The 22,163-nt window shown below is 39.0% G+C and overlaps 1 protein-coding gene across 7 annotated transcripts in view; it reads right to left on the reverse strand.

Moving 5' to 3' along the window:
• The window catches only part of slc8a3 (solute carrier family 8 member A3), a 241,362-nt gene that overhangs the window by 10,002 nt on the left and 209,197 nt on the right, over positions 1-22,163 (reverse strand). For 4 of the 7 annotated variants that reach the window (XM_062968068.1, XM_008118151.3, XM_062968071.1 and 1 more), the window contains 2 exons: positions 3,161-3,285; positions 2,114-2,213 (listed from right to left, as the gene is read on the reverse strand). In XM_062968068.1, the coding sequence (XP_062824138.1) occupies positions 2,114-2,213; positions 3,161-3,285 (225 nt within the window). Of the gene's footprint in view, positions 1-2,113; positions 2,214-3,160; positions 3,286-16,995; positions 17,014-22,163 lie in introns of all 7 variants that reach the window. The other 3 variants (XM_003225653.4, XM_008118148.3, XM_062968069.1) reach the window with 1 other exon arrangement.

Raw genomic sequence — 22,163 nt, forward strand, 5'->3', positions numbered from 1 at the left:
CAGCCAAACAGGCTCCCTAAAGCAATGCTCAGTTCGGAAGGGAATGCAAGAAAACAAAGGGAGGGAGAAGAAGCAGGTGCTGAAATGCAAACTGCCCCAAGCAAAGTGGTACCGCTCCAGCCTTCTCTTAGTACTGGGATGGCTGGAGGTCTTAAAAAAAGATGGAGTCTAAGAAGTGAAAATCTCTGCATGGACAGATGAGCCCATGGCACATTTGGGTCTCTTTGTGTCTCACGCACACTGGTCAATGGCAAGCTCACAAATAACTCCAGGAGAAGCAATGCACAGCTGCTTCTGTCTGTAGATCTATTGGAAATTAACTCTTTCTTCAGGACAGATGCCAGGTATAAGTGAATATGAGAGAGATCACAAAGCACCATGTAACAGCTTTGAAGGGGAACCAGCAGTTTCCTTTCTTTTTCAAATGCTATTTCTTTCTTAAGTGTGCAAAATGAATGAGATGTTTAAAATAGGGATGTTTATGGGTGAATCATTTATTCAAAGTCCCAGCCACAAAAGTAGACGATGTAAAAGCACTGCTAATAGTTGAGAATTGAAGATTTTCATGGTACAAATAAAAAATGAACTGCCAAAGTCCATCTGAATTCTGTAGGAATTACATTTTCTAATTTAATCTAGCAGAAATGTACAGTTAAAACCATCACAGATATCAAAATTTAGAAATTTTCTAGCAAAGAGTGGCAACTTAATTACATTTTTTTACTAGTTAGAATTTCAGTTTCATTTAATTCCAAAAGCAAGTTACTGATTAGGCTATTAATGGATTAAATAAATGAAAGAGTCTTCTCAAAAGCCAAGGAAATTATACCTTTCTCAGGTATTTGTTTTCCCAAAACTTTGTTCCTTTGGATTTTTTGTTAAGATTTACAACTTACAACATGTTTATAATTTTGGGAGAAATACAAGCATTAAGTGGCAATTTCTAAACCACTCACTCAGATTATCTTTGTGCATCTGTGCTGGACATTTGATAAAGCCTCTTCATTTGTACCAGGACTCCTAATTACATGTGACTGAAATATCCTCACCTAAACTCAGAATAGGTGAATGGGACAGATATAAAATAATGGGTGGTATTTTCCAGTTACATTATGTGAAGGCTTTTAGTGCAGGCATTTTAATTTAAATGGCAATTTAATATAAATATAATAGTTAAAATTTCCCCCTTTTATTGTTTTAAAAAAGTGGTATTCAAAAATACTTTCAATTCTGTATATGTATGTGTATTAACCTGTTCATGCTTTTATGATGTGTGGTTTTAGCCATACTTGTTTTAACATTATAAGCCATTTTTAATCCCAAAGCGCAGGGAAATGAATGAATGCAACTGAATTTTAGTTTTAGCTCACTAATAATTAGCTAAATGCACTAGCCTTTTTCTGCTAATGTGCTCATATCTGAGGTAAAAGGTAAAGGTTTTTCCCCGACGTTAAGTCCAGTCGTGACCGACTCCGGGGGCTGTTGCTCATCTCCATTTCTAAGCCAAAGAGCCGGCGTTGTCCGTAGACACCTCCAAGGTCATGTGGCCGGCATGACTGCATGGAGCGCCGTTACCTTCCCGCCGGAGCGGTACCTATTGATCTACTCACATTTGCATGTTTTCGAACTGCTAGGTTGGCAGGAGCTGGGGCTAACAGCGGGTGCTCATTCCACTCCCGGGATTTGAACCTGGGACCTTTCGGTCTGCAAGTTCAGCGCTTCAACACACTGCGCCACCACCAGGGGCCCCCATATCTGAGAAGAACCAATTTTAATTGCTGAGGGCTGCTCAATTTAATTATTGGCCCTGCAAACTAACAAATTAAATGGTTTAATTTTATTTCATTTTTAGTATTGCACTGCAAGAGGAAATGAAAGAAACCCGCCCCCTATTGTCTTTTTTCTGCTAGTGAAAACTCTAAGTTTTGGTAATGTCCTGTTTAATTACAATAGAACCCCCTTTTTATAATACAGATGATTAGTAAACTAACAATCCATTAGACATCTTTCAATAAGCTTTCATTCAATATCCTAAATGAAGGTGGGAAAAGCATAAATGAAAGTCAAACAAAATAAACACAAAACGTGAGAGGCAATGTGTGACCTTTCTCACCTGCGCTGACCGTAATGGCTTCCATGAACTGGTCCCGCCATGAATGTGTTCCTACAACCAAAGCCAGGTTTGTCTTCTTGATGAGTTTGTCCACTGTACTCTGTCAACGAGAAGAACATACCGAAAGCGTATTTCAAATGAATATTCAGTTGTTCTCCTGATGTTGGAGGCTAGTACAAAATACATGTAGACACAATTTATACCTTTTCAGTGTAACAGAAAATGTTGTCCTTCATTTTAACAAACTGGAGGACAACATTGAGTTTTGTGGCACCCCACAAGTCTGTGGCCACCATGTCAAACAGGAACCCGCTAGTACCACTTCCTGAGAAGGACTGGCTCCAGGTTTCAAAAGCCAGCAAGAACTAACCATCAGAACTGACATCAAGGGACTTAATCTAGAACTTAAGTAGTCCTATGATACAAAGACAGTTACTCAATTTGTAGAGATTGGAGATATCTATTATCACTAAACCATAAGTCAGAACTTGATGTTATTTAGGATTCACATTTTGTAATGCTTTAATTTGTAACTACAAGTTGTAATGTTATAATTTATTCCCACTTGACTTCAAATGTTGGAATTTGTTTCCATTTCACTTCAGCCAAAGGTTTATTGACCAAAATAAAGGCTACTGACTCCTTCTGTCCAGTTCCCTGCATAGGTCACCCACCAAAGTGATCATAGCCATCTCTGTCTCAAAATCAAGCCAGAAGCCAGGTTGAAATGGATCTAGACAATATGTTTCATCCAGTAACCTTGGGGAGCTGATCTTGTATCCACCAAGACAAACTTAAGAACCTTGGATGAGAATGATATATTGGTGGTAACTGTAATACCTTTATTCATAGTTTCTGACTCTACTTTTCCAATATTTTTTCCAATTTTTCCTCCTCTCCACAGTCTCACTCCTCCTAGACTGTTTTATCTGTCCTATTTTTGCCTTCCTTTTTTATAACACTGCTTTTTCCTCACTCCCTTTCTTTTCCACTGGGCTCTTCTTGTTCATGTATTCTACCCCAAAAGACTTGGTACACAGCACTCACCTTGAATTCATAGGACTCTTCAATAATGATCTCCAGTTTGGGATGCTCGCCCAGTATTGGCTTCCCCATTTCTGCAATGCGCTTGGCTTCTTCCTCTTCCATTGTCAGCTTCCTTTCTGTCACTTCTGTAGGAAAAAGTGTCAACATGCAAAGACCGTCCACCACAAGCACAGGGCAGAGGTCACTGGATAAAAGAGCTGTGTTGGCCAGGGAGGGATTGTGCACATCTAGTCTCCTTACAAGCTCACCATTTCAAATCTCAGGAAGGTAATGGTAGGAGGGATGATTTTAAACTTCTTTCTGAAAACACTAGGGATGGAAATGAAAAATGGATACTATTTGCCTAAAAGAGTCAAGTAGTGAGCAGAAAATGAAGATGGATTCAGCCAGTTTTTTCCCAGTATGACTTTTTAAAAGGTGAGGTGAAACTAAAAGAAAATTGTGCTGTTGACTGAGTAAGTACTCTCTGCTTCAGGCAAATGCCAGGTACATTGCTTGCAGAAAACGCTGAGACTGACAGTCGTGGTTATTCTCTAATATGTAAATACTGTAATTGGATAAGTTATTTGCAAAACTCACTATTTAGGACAGAGTTTCTCATAGTCAATGTACTTTAATAACAGGGTTAAACATATTTGTGTGATTTCAGGACAAATTTTCTTTGGAAGCAACTTTGAAGGCTTGGTAATTAATGACTAGAAAGTAGGTATTTGATTGTACAATTTCCTTTTCATGAGTCCTTGGTTGTGATGAATTATGTGTGTATTTCTGTCCTCCTTTCAAATCTTTGTTTTCCAGTCACAAGGAAGTAACCAATGAGACCATGCATATGGGGCAAGTGACCTTACATGCTACAAGGGAGAGGGAGTGATCATGAAATGGGGAAGCTGTCTATATAAGCAGCCCTATGTTGCATGTAATGCATAGCTCCAAGTTCAAAGCATCATTATTTTGTGAACTAATAGCATATGACTTAATAACAGAAGTCATGTAATTATATGAGACTCTAAAAAAGGCATAATTCTATTTTTGCTTCTGCATGGCAAAATTTTATAGAAAAAAATCCCAGATTTCAGTAACTCAATACAAGAAGCCAGTATAAAGTGAACTGAAGAATGGAAATTATGGCCTTTCTAGGGCACTTTGTGCTTCCAACTCAGCTTGGGGACAGATTAATGCATCTCTTATTTCATCTCTATTCAACAGAAATGTCCTTTTTATGAAAATTGAAATGCTCATATGGGTTTGAAGGAGAGATTTCTTCAACTGATTAGACAATAGCACTTGGCAGTTGACTCAGAATTGAACACACACACACATACAGTGCTTTCTCAATGATATGTGTGCATGGTTTGCAGGCACATATTTTATTTCATTTAATTTATATTGCCTCCCCTGCATTTCCAAATGTGAGAATCCTACATAAACAGTTGGGTATCCCTTATCCAATATACTTGGGACCAGAAATGATATGTATTTCAGATATTTGTTTTGATTCTGGAATACTTGCATATACATAACGCACTATCTTGGAGAGGTGACCTGTCTAAACACAAAATTGGGTTATGGTTCATATGTGCCTCACACACATAGCCTGAAGGTAATTTTATATGCAGTATTTTAATAACTGTGTGTGAAATGAAGAATGTGTACACTGAACCATCAGAAAGCAAAGATGTCACTTTCTCAGCCATCCATGTGGACATTTTTGGCTTTTAGGGTATTTTGGACTTTGGAATTCTATATAATAAATTCAGAAAGAAAAATATAATTGCATTTTTGCCTGAGAGAGGAAGTCTCACTGGAGGTAAACCTGGATGAAACTATATCTTCATGATCAGAAGGGTTAGAAAGTCAGGGGGCATGGTCAGCATCATGTGATGCAGCTCATAAATGACTCAATTGGATCATCCTATGGGTCTGTCCCTACTGAAAGCTAGCTGGTATATCAAGAGATTTCAATAAATTTGTTATCAAACATAAATGGAAATAACCATGAGCCTATTTACACTGGTAAAATTCTTACATCAACATGAATTCTTTTTTGACTGATGCATGGCAGCAGTGCAGGGACAACAGTGAAAGCCATCTTTGCCACAAAAATCTGGCCACCAGACATGCTGAAGTTCAGCCATCACCCCCAGCCAGCATAATCAAGGGTCATTAATACTGGCATTATAATCCAAAACATCTGGTGGGTACCAGGTTGAAGAGGGTTGAGATAACGCCTCTGCCATTAAATGCAGTTTCAAACTGGTATTGAAGAAGGTGGTTTCGCTGTGCAGATGATTACATAGGAAATTGAGGAACCAGTTTGAAACCCTGATAGTGGCGACACAAACCACAGAGCACTGATGCACATTAGAGGGGCCTTTCTTTTGCTCACTTTTCTGGGAGTTTGTTGTCTGGCTGCTGCAGTTTGAAGCTAGCTTTCAACTGCATTAAAAGGTCAGTGTTCATGGGGGCCCTGTGCACTATCCTCCTTCTGCGATATCCCTTTATGCACCTACACAATTACTGGGAGAGTTGGAAAAGGCATATTTGCCACATGTGAAATTATGTGTAAATGTTTGTTCTCCATGAAGACTTTCCTGGGCCTGCATTAGGTTCTAGAAGTTTTGGTGAATGTTATAATGTGGATTGTATCCTCCCTGTCAAACCAATCCCACTTTTATGCTTTTTTTTAATGCCACCCACCTATTCCAATGCAAATCACTCTCTAATTTTTCTTCCTCATGGAAACCAGTGCAAAATAAATCTCAGGCTCCTTGCTCAAGAGACCAATAAAGTATATTCCCCCAAATTTCCTCTTTTTCTTCTATTACACTAAGGTCAAATACATAATTCCACATACATCAAACATTTAAATTTTTTAACGTAAACAATCTAATCCTGTGTTAAAGTCATAAACATTCAGAAAAAGAAAACATATATTTGTCAATATGTAAAAACAGGATATAAAGATTTTATTATTATTATTATTATTATTATTATTATTATTATTATTATTATTATTATTATTACCAAAACACTGAACACTAAATAGAAGCACTAAACACTAAGAAAAACATTAAATGCTAACTAACTGAAACACAACAGGGCTCTGACACCCCCAATCTGAACTATAATGAAAGGAAAACATCAGGAAAAAAATATTCTGTTAGAGCTAATTCAAGAATCCTGCTAGAATTATTATGTATGATCAGAGTTGAATAAATTATTAAGATTTCTTATTGATCAAAAAGCCTATAACCTATTTCAAGCCTTTAAAACACTTTTTAATTTGGCCCTTTAAAAGCATGGAACACTCCTGACAGAATTGTTACTATTTATGCCAATACTAAAAATGTTTGCAACCATATTCTGCATAACATCTATGTTAGCTGTAGGACTTTATACTGAGTAATAGGGAGAGTTACCAAGCTAGATTGTACCTGAAAGACAGAAAGCAATTAAGAGTATGGAAGGGAGCCATGGGAGAAGAAAAGAAGAGATCTAATGAGCAAAATAAATCAATGAAACAAATCTGATGGAAGACGGTGAATCTCTCACGTGACCCTTGTACAATCTTGTATAAATTATACCAGGCGTAATAGGTGTTTAGCATTTGTCTTGGCTGTCCAAAGAATTTCAGTGTTAGAAAAAGGGATACGGGAGACTATTCTTGTCCATGGTGCTGATTAGAAGTATTACCAGAAGTAATGGAAAATCTGAGGGAAATTTTTTTTGTTTGCTGTGGCAAAGCTAGAGAGTTTAACATTTGCAAGGGTTTATGTTGCGAAAGTAAATGCTTTCATATATATCAGAGCTGCAGTTCCTGCTTCTGAGCAATACTGCAGTTTGGTCTGAATGTAAGAGTGGTGGTTGTGATTACAACATGCACTGGCTTGCTCTTATTTCATGTTTCAGGATGGATTCATCACATCAAAATATTTCCCAAACAAACCACTGGTGACCTAAATGGCTAGGACAGCCCTCCTCTCACCCTTGGAGGTCAAGTGAAAGGCCAAGTTGTCCACATCACTGGCCCATGGAAGAGTCCTGGGGAAAAATGTGTGTGTGTGCATGAGCATGCATGCATGCATGAGTGTATGTATGTGTGTGTGTGTGAATGAGAAAACTTCTGCTTTTTTGCATGCTATCTCCGAGGTCAACTGTGAAGGACAAGAGGAGAATGTTGACAGAGTCAATCTAAGTGGCATCAGCAATGCTCTTCTTCCTAGGGGCTCGTTAAATAAATCTTTGCCCTTACACTGGATATTAAAGTAGAGTTGATTCATATGAGATAAGGGCAGCATGCTGAAGAGTGTAATATTTCCCACATGGATCTGCTTATATATGTCTGCTTAGGACTACTAACCCTTTGCAATTTTGGCCAACATGGCAAAACTTTGCAAGCATTATCCCAGGCTGTACCAATTTCCTAGAGGTTAAGTCCCACTGAATAAAATGAGTTTTGTGCTCAAACAAAAGAAAGTAAGAGAGCCAGGCGAAAAAAAACAAAAACAAAACAAAAACCCCTGCACAGGCTCCCTCTGTTATTCAAACTTTACCTCAACTCTGGAGTCTTACCTCTGCAGAAACCCGCTTAGTTTGCAAAACATACAATCTATCACTGCAGCAAAGACAAAGTTACCCAGTTTTTAAAGTCAGTAACAAATCAAAGTGTCATACTGTGAATATTTCCACTGAGTGCTCACGGGAAGGGAAATCCCCTTCCACCCCCACCCTGACTTCTCCTTACCCCAGCTGAGCTACAGAAACAAGAAATATCTTCACAAAAGAACAGAAGCAGGAAATAGCGGCCATGATGAATAGTGGTATCATAATCCTTTAATGCTCTTCTATGTGTTCGAAGGAGTCAGTGTGCAAGAATAGATGAAGTCTATTCAATTCCTCTCAGAGCATCACTAGACAGAAAGATAATTTTCACCTATCAGCACTTTAGTAACCTTATGGTAGTGAAAGAGTTCAAATAGCGGAGCTGAGTGACTCTTTTCATAGTTACGGATGCTTTCACTGCTCTTGTTTTTCTCCAAATGGAAAAGTGATGAGGTCACTGTCTCAGTGTTTTTGCAACGGAGACCACAGCCATAGGAGCAACTGATTGGGCACAATGTATGTTTCATGAGGTTTAACTCCAATTAGGGCTGACCCAAGGAATTATTTTGCCTGAGGTCAAATAGAAAATTGCACCCCCTTCCCACAAATCGAAGTGCATTGTACTCTGCATCAGCCCAGTTAATATGAAGAAGATAATCCACCTCTCCATCAAACTGTAGAACAATATGTCCCTTGGACTGGGCTACCTCAGGCAGTCACATTGCCTAATGGTAGGACTGGCACTGAGAGGAAGAATATGCAGCATAGCTGCTATGTGGAGGCCACCTTAAAGAATACCCTGGGCTGCATGGCTCTATTTATGTCCATATCTGGGTGGGATGGAATAATTCCTTCCATCTTACTCAAAGGGGTCTGCATCCACATGGAACAAATCCTTTGGTGTGATATGAGATTGTGCTTTTCTGCTTGGCAGAGGGTTGGATTAAATGGCCCATGTGGTCTCTTCCAACTCTATTATTTTATGATTCTATTATATTCTTATTCATTCTTCTGGATGCACATTTCATTCCTTATTGAGCACAAGTGTAGTGCAGAGGGTGATCCAAGATAGCCACTTGTAGAACTAGCAGAACTCCACAGCCAAAGGATTATGGGAAATCCAAAATGAACATTTTCAAACTCTGGAATGGGAGGTTCAAACATGTTTCAAAACAAGTACAACTAAGGTGACTAGCTATTCCTATGGTAGCAATGTGTATGGACCTGTCACAGTCGGGTTGTTTTCATGCCACACAATTATGACATACTGATTCCACTTTATCTGTCATGGCAACATGCTTTGGAATCATGGGATTTCAGGTTCAAGGAGGGTATTTATAATTCTCTACTAGAGAACTCAAGTGCCTCACTAAACTACAAATCCCAGGATTCCATAGGTTTGTGACTTGACAGTTAAAGCGGAACAATAGCGATGCAACTGTATAGTGTGAAAAGGTGAAGCTTGAGTAAGTTGTGGTGCTTTCAGCACTGATTCTCAAGAGGGGGAGAAATGAAAGGAAATAAAATCAAGGGAAAGCAATTGGTGGGAACAAGGAGCACACAGAAGACAAATGGATTTCCAGGCAATGTTTCAAGATGGCAAAGAAAACAGAGAGATGAATATCTGGAGGAAGAGTGCTGTGTACTCTGCTATTGCAAAGGAACAATTGCCCACAGGCTTAAAGTGGCAGGAGTCCCAAAAGCAGGTAGTGTCCGGGAGCAAACAAAACAGTCAAAGAGTTTTTAATTTGACAGGTCAAGTCTGTCAAGGTGAATGCTGCCAAACTGCAGCTTAATTATTAATCAGCCCTGATTTGTTTGCATCAGCCTCAGTACGCAGCTTTCAACATGGATTGTACCCTAGACTCCCCAGCTGTCGAGTCCAATTAGACCTGATAAGGTCTGGAGATGCCAGGCTGGGAAATGAACCTGCCAGTTTTTCCTTGGTTCCCATCTCTGCTTTCCAGTAATGGAAACAGCATTCTATTCTAACACCTCTCACTCTGGACCTAGGCAGGTGTTAATGGACAGAAAGAGACGATGCCTCCTGGCAAAAAGAAATATATGGTGCCTTTTCAGTCAAGTGGAGATAGCTTTACTGTAAATCACCGCTATCACATATAATCATCTACAGTGAAAGGCAGTGCTTGAATGAAAAAAGTTGATGGTTTTTAAATGTACCAAAATTAACATTGTTAATTTCTATTCAAGCCCTTCTGGATATTATTTGTGTGATTCCTCGGACCAGTTTCACATTGGGTTATAAGATTTAGCCAATTCACCATGTCAACAAAGGCCATTATATTGTTCATTTTTCTGTCTCTTTTGGGAAAAGCCATTGTCAGGGAGGAAAGCTTAAATGAGATGGTCCCAATTTCAACAATGGTGAGAGGAAAAATTTCTCACCACTGGGAAATGGTGGAGTCAGGGTAAATGAAACACCCTAGACTGGCCCAGAGTAGTCTGAAGGGGCAGTTGATGTATAAGTCTTGAGTTGGTTCTTTGCTTTTAAAAATGACTGGTTGTGTGCCCAGACTTGTGTCAGCTTGAAACTCAAAGCATTATGAGATATTAAATTCAGTGTTCTTGGAATTCATCTTGACTGTCATTTGATGCCATTTCTCAACCTGCATTTAATCCCATGTGGCAGGAAGCACATAGCAAGATACAGTCCTTGGAAAATTACTTCAAAAAAACAAACAAAACAAAACACCCTAATTAATTAGTTATGCCCTTTAGCTAGTTGTCATTACAATTATAACTTTTAAAAATAACTCTTTATTTTTCCATTTTTAAATAGTAACTGTCTTAGGGAAATTCTACACAGCCACTTAAACCAAGTTAGAAAGTGAGTAAAAGAGAACCGGTTCACTGCAGAGCACCTACACAAGCACCCTGGGAACCGGTTCCAGGCTGGAATGGTGACCACAAGGATCCACTGACTGTGGATCGATCAGAACCCAAGAATATTTTTTCTTACCTATTTTATGAAGGTTGCACTGCTGGGCATTGGAATGCCTGTTTGGTTTCAGCAGCACAAAACACAGACAAGACAGGATTCAAAACTATTTTTCTCCACAATAGCTTTCAAAATGGCATCAAAATTTGCACATGACAAAAGTGCAAAGCTATTCTCAATCAAGTTACTATCATATATTCTAGCTACATGCAAAAAGGAATTGACTTAGCTACGTCTTACTTATTATAAACTTATTAATTGTAAGCAACTAATTACATGCAATTGACAATTCACTATGCATTTGGAACTAGTTACTTCCATGTTCTGGCAAAATTCCCTAGTATACATTGCGTTCCTCTAGTATCCTCCAGTTTGAGAATTACAATGATGGAAGTTAGTTAATTAAGATATGTTATTATTCATTGATTGCATGTTTATGGTAAAATACAGAAACATACATATACTTTCAGTGTTTTATTTATCTTATTGTTCTGAATTTTGTTGGCTTTAGTTGGGAAACTCTGCAACTATGCAATACCCCTTTGTATATTGGCAACAAAAGAACGCAGCTAGCATAGTTCTGAAGCCTGTGTAATTTTGGCAAAGCAGAGGGTCTAACTGAGCCTTTTTCAATATGGTGCCCTCCAGATGTGTTTATCAAGTCTGATCAACCCAGCACAAATAGAAGATATTCCATTAATATGGAACAATTTATCTATCTTGTCATACACAGAAAAAGAGAAGTGTGGTCTACTCAAACCAGCTCTACAAAAGGGCTACACAGCAGACTGGGGAAAATGGCAGAAGCTAAAGCAAAGAGACGAGATGACAAATCTCAATGTAATTTTCAACGTAATTTTTTCCAACACTCCTGAAATGTTTGCATTTTCTAAATCTAACATGACATGGACTAAGTGAAAATGTCACCTCCATTCTTTACTCATTAGTCATGATCTGTCCTGAGTGGCACTCTACGTGCGCGGTGGCATATGCATTTTTTATGTTGCTCTGCATATCATCTGCCACAGGATTTACAGAGTTTGAAGTCTATCGTCCACATGTCCAAGTGATGTCAACAAAGCCCTTCTAAAGTGCCCAACTGCAGAAGCTAACAAGAATGGAAGTGTCATTATATAAACCTGGCTCACTTGGCAGCTTGTCTAAGTAGGGGGAATAGATCTAGGGTGCTGGAACTCAAGCTATCTGATGTGAGGGACCAGTCTTTTATCCCCCAAGCATGGCAGAGGCTGGTACTATAGTTGCATGCATCAGTTTCTTTCCTGGATACTCAGAAGGGAATGTCTGGTGGACCACATTCAGAGACCACAACTTTGAGAATAATTGATTTAAAGCAAGAGTTCTCAATCTTTGGTTTTTAGACCTTTTGGACTTCAACTCCCAGAAGCCTCAGCCAATATAGCAATCTTAAGAAATTCTAGTAGCTGAAGTCTAAACTATCTGGAGCACCAAAGTTTGAGAACCACTGATCTAAGAGCTTGTCTGAGAATGGTACTGGTGATTGTTGGAAGGCAGGACCGAGTTTTGGAATTAGCCTTATGAACTGGCCCCCCATTTCTTCCTTAACATGGTCTGGGATTCAGCCTCCTTTCTTATTAACCCAAGAGCAACTTCCTACTGAGCCAAGTGAGTGAATTAGCCCATGCTACCTGCCAAAAACAATCAAATTTGAGCACAAGAAGGGGTAGAAATTGTATTATTTTAATACATATTATTCAATTCCAGAAGATCTGATTAAATTAGCACACCACTGAATTAGAGCAACTCAATTACCATGTGAGAAGCTGTGACTGACTTCCTAAAACTGAATTGTTGATAGAATTCTAGCAAGAATAAAAGTTCAGTTTTAAGGTTCTTCTGATGTCGATTTTTTGTGCACACAATAACAGAGAAATGAAAATGTTTTGTTCTTCTTTTTTCTATTTACACAAGATGTTGCCAGTCACATCAGCTTTTTGGATAGCGATGCGGCTGTCATGACTGAAATGTGCATTTATAAATAATAGTACACATATATCCTTGTACCATTCTAAGATGCCTAGATAAGTGTTTTTTTTAAAACAAAACATCTCCCCATTCAAAAAGAAAAGATAATTCTAGCAATTAGTGATTTTATTGGATGAACTTGACTTGGGTAGTTAACAATGCATAACTACCAAAGTCAAGTTCATCCAATAAAATCATCGTCATCATGATCATGATCATCATCATGGTGAGGAAGACATTTCTGCCTCCCCTATCACCTCTCATAAGGCAGAGCTAGCCCTCCTACTTCCTTTTGTGTTGACAGTGTCATTAGCAGCAGCACTGCGTGGTCCTTTTGAGGGAATTCTTCTACTGGTTGCTGCCACCTTCTACTATAGTTCTTTATGAAAAATTTGCAATTTGTCTGAAGCATCACCAAAACCATTTCTGGAGGCAAAGGGATGGATGGGTAATGATGGTTTGGTTGTTTTACAATTAGACTTGGGGGGGGGGGGGGGAGGATGCCCTGGGGGCCATTTGCTTCAAAGTGGGCCATGTTGCCAAGGTGTTAATTGGGCAGACTAATTACCTTTCCCTCTTCAAACTCCTTTGCTTCCCTCTATTGAGATGGAGGCTGCTGTAACATCTATCTCCAACGTTGGAAATAGGATTCAATTGCTGTTTTAGTGGGTAACTGTACTAGGAATGGAAGGAGGGAACCTCCTTGTTGACCTTAAAAAACCAAATGTCTTAGGCTGAACTTCTCCTCAACTAACTAATTAACTGACTAACTAACTAACTGTGTATGTGTGAGAGAGTGAAATGACGGCTTGTTTTTAGTCCTGGATAAAATAATTTGCATCTTTTCTCAAGAGTGTAACAAGTCAAAACATTATTAGCATTAAAGATTGGCATATTCCCATTGTTTTAATGCCTCAGAACCAGTATAATGTTGAGCATGCCTTAATTTCGAATGCTTTTCTACTCCCAAAAGACAGAAGAGGTTCTAAGAGAATTTGATGGATGTTTAAAGTACTCCTAGTAATGTTTCTGCCACAGTAGAGAAGCATTGGTCAGTCACACAGTTAAAGGGCTACTAAAATTTAGGTAAAGGCAGGATATTAGTTTAAATGCATCTGAGTCAGAACATGGAAAACTTCCTTTTTTAGATGACAGCTTCTGGATTCCCTTGGTGACTGTGCTGGCTGGGGGACTCAGGGAGTCTTAATCCACAAGAAAAAAAAGGAAAAGAACATTCTCTGTTTTTTTTTTTAATATAAGCCTCAGTCTTCTTCCTGTATTCTTAGCACTTTCAAACTATTTTTCATGGTCCATATGGAATTGAGGGTGCAGTCCAGATAATAAGGTTGAGGGGCAAAGATGGGGAGAAGCAACAGCCACTGCCCCATCATGTAAGACTGGAGTGGTAAGACTGTCAGGTACTCATGGGAAAAGAGAATAGCTAAGGACACAGATGGAACATCAAAGAGTGGAGAAAAGAGTTTGAGGAAAAGCAACTTTTAGCAGTGACTGGAGAAGGCGGTGATGGGTAGGGACAGAAAGCAATAGCAACAATTGCTGCCTCCCATGAGGCTGGCTTATACCCATTCTGCCTCACAATAATGTGATCCATTAAACAGAGCGAATGAGAACTTTCTCTACCTCATAATGACATAAGTCATCACTTACGTGCATTAGACTTTTCTGTCGTGTCTCTCATCATTGAAAGCATTTATGCTTAGCTCTTCTGCAAAATCTGTGAAACCATCTGGCAGAAGAACATGGCTCATTCATTCCTTGGTTCTATATTGGTGAGGTAGCCTGAATAGAGAACTCCATGAAATCCCCATTTCTGAAGTAGTGTTAGGGTAAGGGAAGCAGTGAGCTATTTCTGTCACTTCTTCTAATACAATAAGAACCCTGCTGGATTAGACGGGTGGCCTACTTAGTCCAATACTCTGTTCCCACAATAGCGACTCAGTTGCCCATGGGAAATCCAGCAGCAGAACACAAGTACCATTTGCACATGCATGTCCTGTATCTCTTCCAATGTGGGACCCAAGGTGGCTTACAACAATAAGCCACCTTTATAATAAAAGCACAACTAAAACAATCTAGGCAACAGAAGTTATAAAAATAATTAAATAAACAATACTATTAAAATAAATTAAAACATTAAATTAAAATTAATTAAAATGCAGTGAGCAATCTCCAGCACACTCCATTAAAAACAAACACACACAACTCCTTCTGCCACAACCAATGAAAACCCAATAAAGAGAGGACTAACTGAGCTTTCTGTGGGAGATGACGTCTATAGTTTGTGTGGAGCTATCCTGAAGACTCTCCCATGTCTTCACCAAGGGCACCTGTGATGGTGGTGGGGCTTGAAAAATCCTTAAACCCAGGCAGGAGATATTTATTTATTTCATGTTAAAAGCATTGCATAATAAATAAGTTTAAAAGCGATAAAATAAAGGAATCACAAACAGCTAAATAGTTTTAGACCAGAAGTGGGCAGGAGATATCACAAGGAGAGATAGAATCAATGTGTTGTCGAAGGCTTTCATGGTTTTATATACCTCATACCTCACAACCCCTGAGGATGCCTGCCATAGATGTGGGCGAAATGTCAGGAGAGAATACTTCTGTAACATGGCCATACAGCCCGGAAATCATACAACAACCCAGAGATAGAATCCTTCAGATCACGTGTACCCAAGCTGTTTGTTTGATTGATTTATATCCAACCTTTCTCTCAAATGGGACTTAAAGGGGCTTACAATATAAATTAAACCAGAACATCTAAAACAATATGGAGTATAAAAGTAAAAAAAAAACATTGAACCATCCATTCAATTAAACATTACTTTAAAGGCATTAACAATTAGACAATATATACATACACACACGTGTATATTACTAAAAACAGCACAATTAACTACATCCTATTTTATTCTGGTTAATTAAGGCTGAAGGTCTCTGCTTGCCAATGAAATGACAACAGAGATGAGACAACAACAACAACAACAACAACAACAACAACAACAACAACAACATAGCTGAAATGAGGCAGTTCTAAAATCTAGAAGCAGCCATGAAGAAGGCTTCCTCTCATATCTTCACCAGCTGGGCTCATGAAGGAGGTATGGGACAGAGGGGAGATATGGGTTTTCACACAAGCCTGACCTAAAGGGCTTTGTGGATCATGGCAAGCACTCTCTATTATAACCAACCATGGACAGGTAACCAGGGGAGTTGTTATATCGAGGGATTTGTGTGTTACCTACAGCCAGCTCTAGTTGATAATCTGCATGCAGTTTCTGGGACCAACTGCTACTCTTTGTACTTCTTGACAATGGTTATGCCGTGTAGATCTGATCAGAACCGCAATCCAACAACATCTGGAGGACCGCACATTATCTATCCCTTGGTGTAGAACAGTGGTTCCCAACCTGTGGTATGTGGATCACCAACGGTCCCCAAGAACTAAAATATGGTCCATGGCCTCACCGTTACTACACCGTTGCAACGAGAATGACTGGTCTCACGAAACCCTCTTATAGTGCCAAGACAACAGGGATGTAGGAAGAGGAGAGGCTGACTACCCACGAAAGGCATGACAACAAGCCTCCTGTCTGCTGCTTCTCCTCCTCTTCCCTCCCTCTGAGCAGAGCCATGCCACATGGCACCTGGAAGCACGGGTGCCTTAGTGTCTTCATTTTTAGGCCTGTTCCTGGGGTTATTTGGGGTGCTGATTCAGAAAATTGCATTGGATAGACCACATCAGCTCTCGATTATTAAAAATTGTTTTCTGAGGGAGAGCAGATGATGACTACTGGATGGCATATGTTCTGTGTCAGAAACTAGAGCTGATGTGGTCTATCCAATGCAACTATCGGAATCAGCACCCCAAATAACCAAATTGAATCTAAAGTTGACCAAAAACTAATTCATAACCCTTTTGTACTAATGTTGGAGAGTGGTACCTGATCAAGTGGTCCCTGGTCAAAAAAAGATTGGGAACCACTGGTGTAGAGAATGGATGTTCTGTACCTTAACCAACTGGCTTGGTTTATTACTGTATAATGTATTTGATTTATATATTCTTAATGGACATTTTCTTGTGCTAGCAACTTTGGTAGAATATGTGATAAATCAAATAATTCTGAATAAAAGAAGAGAACTGAAATCTAGGCTATCACCTAGAGCAGAACAAAAAAAAAGACTCCCCCCCCAAAAAAAAAAGAAAAGAAAGAAAAAGAAAACATAGATGGGTGACAAGACTTACCTTGAGTCAGAAGGAGTGCTATATACAAAGAAATATAAAAAGAAGAGGGAAGGGAAAAGAAACAGAGTTAATCTCATATGTGTGACATTCTCAAAGTATTATGCAGATGACTGTATTAAATGAGCAATGAAGTTGGCTTGATGTTGCAGTGAATTTTCTGTAGCTGCATGCTTGATGTAGGTTTGTGAGCATACCTTGAAGCAACAAGATGAGAATGAAGCTGGAGGAACAGGGATGTACCAAGGGTGCTGGTTTGAAGAGGTGTCCCCTTTTCCCTCATGTGCAAAGGCAAGGGGAGGGGACTTGAAGGGGTAGGAACATTGAACATAGTGTGCTGATCGGCCACACACCCTGAGATTTTGGGATTAACCAGTGATCACCCCAATAGACCGTTGCTTCTAGAGAGGATTTTAACCATTATAGAATCCTTAGAATTCTTGTGATTAGTGTATTTGGTTCTGCTCAAAAGCTAAAAGAGGGGCCAAGAGGGAGATGATGATGCAGGCTTAGAAATAAGCTTTTAAGACATCCATAGTCTTTGGTATAATTGCTTCCACCACATAATGGGAAACGAAACATGTCCCTGCCTAGATTGTATGTTTGCTCTGAGAACCCGTTTCAAACTGAGTTGCAAATAATATTTATCAGTTCCAAGATAAATGTGATGCTTATGTAACAGCCACAGGAAGAATAACCGATGAACACATGCCCCTCAAACTGATGTCTAGACCATGCACACTCCCAATGGGTAAGTTGCAGATAATTATACGTGCTACAGATGGAGATAAAAAGCACTTCCATAAACTAAAATATATTTGATTTACATTGGTTAAGTAAGATGGCTTTGGACTCCAGAATTTGAATTATTAGTTTGTGATTTTAGTCAAGAGAGACTGTTTGGAATGGTGATTAATCAGCTGAAAGATGCAAGAACCACTACACTACTGATAACAATGAAGAGATTTGTTCCATTGAACGAGAATTGTTCTGTGTCTCTTATAGCACAATCTTGTACCTGCCTGAGATCAATGGTTACTTATTCCCAGTTGAATACATAAATTTTAACACCTTTTACAATTTCTTAGTTAATGATATAATACTGATAGGAATGTTTTAAGTACAACATTGTTAATTTGGGTTTACATTATTAATAATCTCTTAAATGCTAAGCTTTCTCACTGAATTCCATTATATTTCTTTCTTCCTGTTTTATGTTGGATCCAATATGAATCACAGGAATAAGAACTGCAATACGAATTAACTTCTTAAGCCTGCCACCATAGTTTCTATAAATGACTATTTTAAAAATTCAATTAAATCTTACTTTCAAATTCACTCTGCTTGAAAACTTGCATGGTCCAAAATTCATTAAAGTTGCTCAATACCTGATTTATGCGGAGTTTGGAAAATTACATTTCAGAAGTAATTCATTCCCTTATCATAGGGGCAGCCATGCTGAGAGGGCCGGAGAGTAACTGGCAGCCTGTGGAAGGAATGTTTCAGGTAAAGGAAAATCACTTCTGGACTCTTTTTCTCCTTTGAGGAATGGCAGCTTTCATAGGCTTCCAGAGTCTATTTTTGATCAGCAAGTTTTTCAACTGATTTTCTTTTTTAATTCAAGTCTTGGTTTAAAGCAGTGGTTCTCAACCTTCCTAATGCCACAACCCCTTAATACAGTTCCTCATGTTGCGATGGCCCCCAACCATAAAATTATTTTTGTTGCTACTTCATAACTCTAATTTTGCTACTGTTGTGATTGGTAATGAAAATATCTGATATGCAGGATGTATTTTCATTCACTGGACCAAATTTGGTACAAATAACCAATTTGCCCAAATTTGAATACTGGTGGGGTTGGGGGGGGGTTGATTTTGTCATTTGGGAGTTGTAGTTGCTGGGATTTATGGTTTACCTACAATCAAAGAACATTCTGAACTCCACCAATGATGGAATTAAACCAATCTTGGCACACAGAACTCCCATGACCAACAGAAAACATTGGAGGGATTTGGGAGGAATTGACTGTCTTTGGCAACCCCTCTGATACCCCCCTTGTGACCCCCCCAGGGATCCCGACCCCCAAGTTGCGAAACACTGGTTTAAAGGCTGTAGCCCATGGCACACACAACTCCCAAAACCTGTATTATTCAGTGCTTTAAATAAGCGATTTGCTCATATATTTTTAGAAAGTTGTTTTTTTGGATAGATTTCTCATTTCTATTTGGATTTTTTTCTGGAAAATGCCTAAGGTTGTTAATGGCTATAATTTTATAATGAAATCATTCGGAGAATACACAAAAATTCTAAAAATAATTTAAAAAATAAACTGGAACATACTATTTATGACATCAAAAGAAAGAACAACTATCCTTCAAACACTTTATAGTAGCCCCTCCACATTTGTGGTTTTGAGTTTTGGGGATTTGATCATTCACATATTTTATTTTACTGCTCTAAGGATTTCTAGGTTCTTATAGTGAACTTCCTTCAGCCATGATAAAAGGCCTAAAGATTTAGAGAGGGAGTGACCCTCTTGTGGCTGAGGGGAAAAAGGAAGGGGCCTGAGGCTGTCAGGAATGGCTGCCATTGAAGTCCAAAACACCTGTAGGGCCCAAGTTTGTCCATGCCTAATCTAGATCTTGTTAGGAATGATGGGAGTTGAAGTCCAAAACACCTGGAGGGCCCAAGTTTGTCCATGCCTGATCTAGATCCTGTTAGGAATGGTGGGAGTTGAAGTCCAAAACATCGGGGGGGGGGGCAGATTTGCCCATGCCTGATGTAGATCCCCAAATGTGGTTCTATGATAATTTTCCAGCTGAATTCAATCAGAGCCATGCTGGAATACCTAAATATGTAGAGACATTTTTCTCAGATTAAAAAAAATCCACTTTACTTGCATTTTTTTTAAAAAAAATAATCATGTGCTCCTGACTTCTGCAAATATGGAGGGTCTGGCTGTACATAACGCTTGCAATATACTGTAACTTCAATTTGCCCTCAGTACCAAAATGAGATTAATTGCTTGCAGGTAACTAAATTCCTTGTGATTTGTTATTTAGAAGCTCTGGTTGGGTAGCTAGTGGCAGTTTGTAGTAACCTCACCAATGAGATGAGATAATTGATCCATTTGTTTATATGAAAGGGAACAAGAAGGGTAAAATTTTATTTGAAAACCTTGATTTCCAAATAAGTATATAACTAAGAAAAAGGAGAGAAGTGTAGCCTTTCAAATAAAAAAAAATGTCTGGGTAAAAATAATGGTAAATTGCTAACAAATCACTAAGCTCTGCTATCTTATCTTCACATGAAAGTCTTTTTAATGGATCTGTCTAGTACCTTATTATCTCATCACAAGAACTGGATGAGTCCCTCAACTACGCACCCACCTTGGCTTGCAGAGTACACCATGACATTTGTGCATAATCAAAAGCCATTTATGACATACTGCTTATGGCTATGTGATACCTGGTACATAAGGTCAGGCCTAAAAGCTCCATAATGCTATTTTCAAACCTGGTTGCAATTTGGGAATCTGATTGAGCAGGCATATGTCCAAAAGGAAATGACTAAATGATACCTTTTAAATAGAAATGATCTGAAGAAGAAGCGATCCAAATCTCCTTGCTATTATTGACAATTTACACAGCACAATCCAAGAAACATTTCTTGGTGTCTTGGTTTTTTAGGCCTGTTCCTGGAGTTATTTGGGGAACTGATTCAGAAAATTGCATTAGATAGACCACATCAGCTCTAGTTTTTAGATATGGTGATGATGATTTTCTGTGGGCGAGTAGATGATGACTGGTATTTCGTATATGTTCAGTATCTCAAAAACTAGAGCTGATAGGGAGAAATTGGTGCCATTTTTGGAATCAGCAGGCCAAATATACCTAGAAGCAGGGCTAACATTTGAGGCACCAAACTGGTGTGTTAGCCAGTGTTATACTTGTGATATACCTTGCTAACTTTCTAGAATGACTTCCATAAGATAATATAATCCAAATACATGCCTAGCACTTAAAACAAATCCAGTCTCAACCACTTCAGCTCCTCCTGCTATCAAAATCACCATTGTGTTCCCCTAAAGGTGAGAAAGGGTGACTTTCCCAAGATCACCTAGTAGATACCTATTAGGCTTGATCGATCCATGAAAAATTTGATTCTAAACTCGTTTCAATACTAGAGGGGGCAGTTTTTTCGTTTTTGTTGCTAATAACGAATTTGGCCCCCAAAATTTTTCGAAATTAATGAAAATTCGTTATTTTCTAAATTAATTCGTTAATGGCGGACGCGCATGCGCGGTGGCCCAAAAACAGCCCGAAGGGGGGGGGACTTAGGGGGCTCTCCCGCCCTCATTTTTTGAGTGATCTTCTTCAAACTTGGTACAGTGGTAGAACACATTTAACACTGATAGCTCACCAAAATGTGGAACGTTTCCCTTATCCTCTGATTTTTGGCAAATTTTCATAGCTTTTATAATAAACCTTTTTTTAATAATTGCAGTAATCTGTTCCTGGTTTGAAAGTCTTATTTCCTGTTAAATTGGGTTGTCTTTACTGTGAAAGTCATTGTTCTACTTCAGAAACTTTGTTTTTGTGGCTGAAACTTTGTTAAATTGGTGTGTGTGTGATATATATTGTGTATATATATATATATAGTCCCTGCTTGTGTGTGTGTGTGTGTGTGTGTGTGTAGGTAAAGGTAAAGGTATCCCTTGACGTTAAGTTCAGTCATGTCTGACTCTGGGGGTTGGTGCTCATCTCCATTTCTAAGCCCAAGAGCCAGTGTTGTCCATAGACACCTCCAAGGTCATGTGGCCGGCATGACTACATGGAGTGCCATTACCTTCCCAGAAACACCCAGAAAATGGGAATTCCAGACAGGAAACAATCAGGGCCAGCTAATACCTCCCAACAAAGGATTCCCCCAGGTAGGAAGCAGCCAGGCTTTGAAGCTGCAAGGCTATTCAATGCTAATCAAGGTGACCAATTGCAACATTCACACTTGCCTCCCACAGACAAGAGTTCTTTCTCCCACCCTGGACCTTCCACAGATATATAAACCCCACTTGCCTAGCTTCGCATAGACGTCAAAACCTCTATGTCTGCCACAGATGTGGGTGAAACGTCAGGAGAGAATGCTTCTGGCACATGGCCATAGAGCCCGGA

This window comes from Anolis carolinensis, chromosome 1 (assembly GCF_035594765.1).
Source record: "Anolis carolinensis isolate JA03-04 chromosome 1, rAnoCar3.1.pri, whole genome shotgun sequence".
NCBI classification, from domain to species: Eukaryota; Metazoa; Chordata; class Lepidosauria; order Squamata; family Dactyloidae; genus Anolis; species Anolis carolinensis.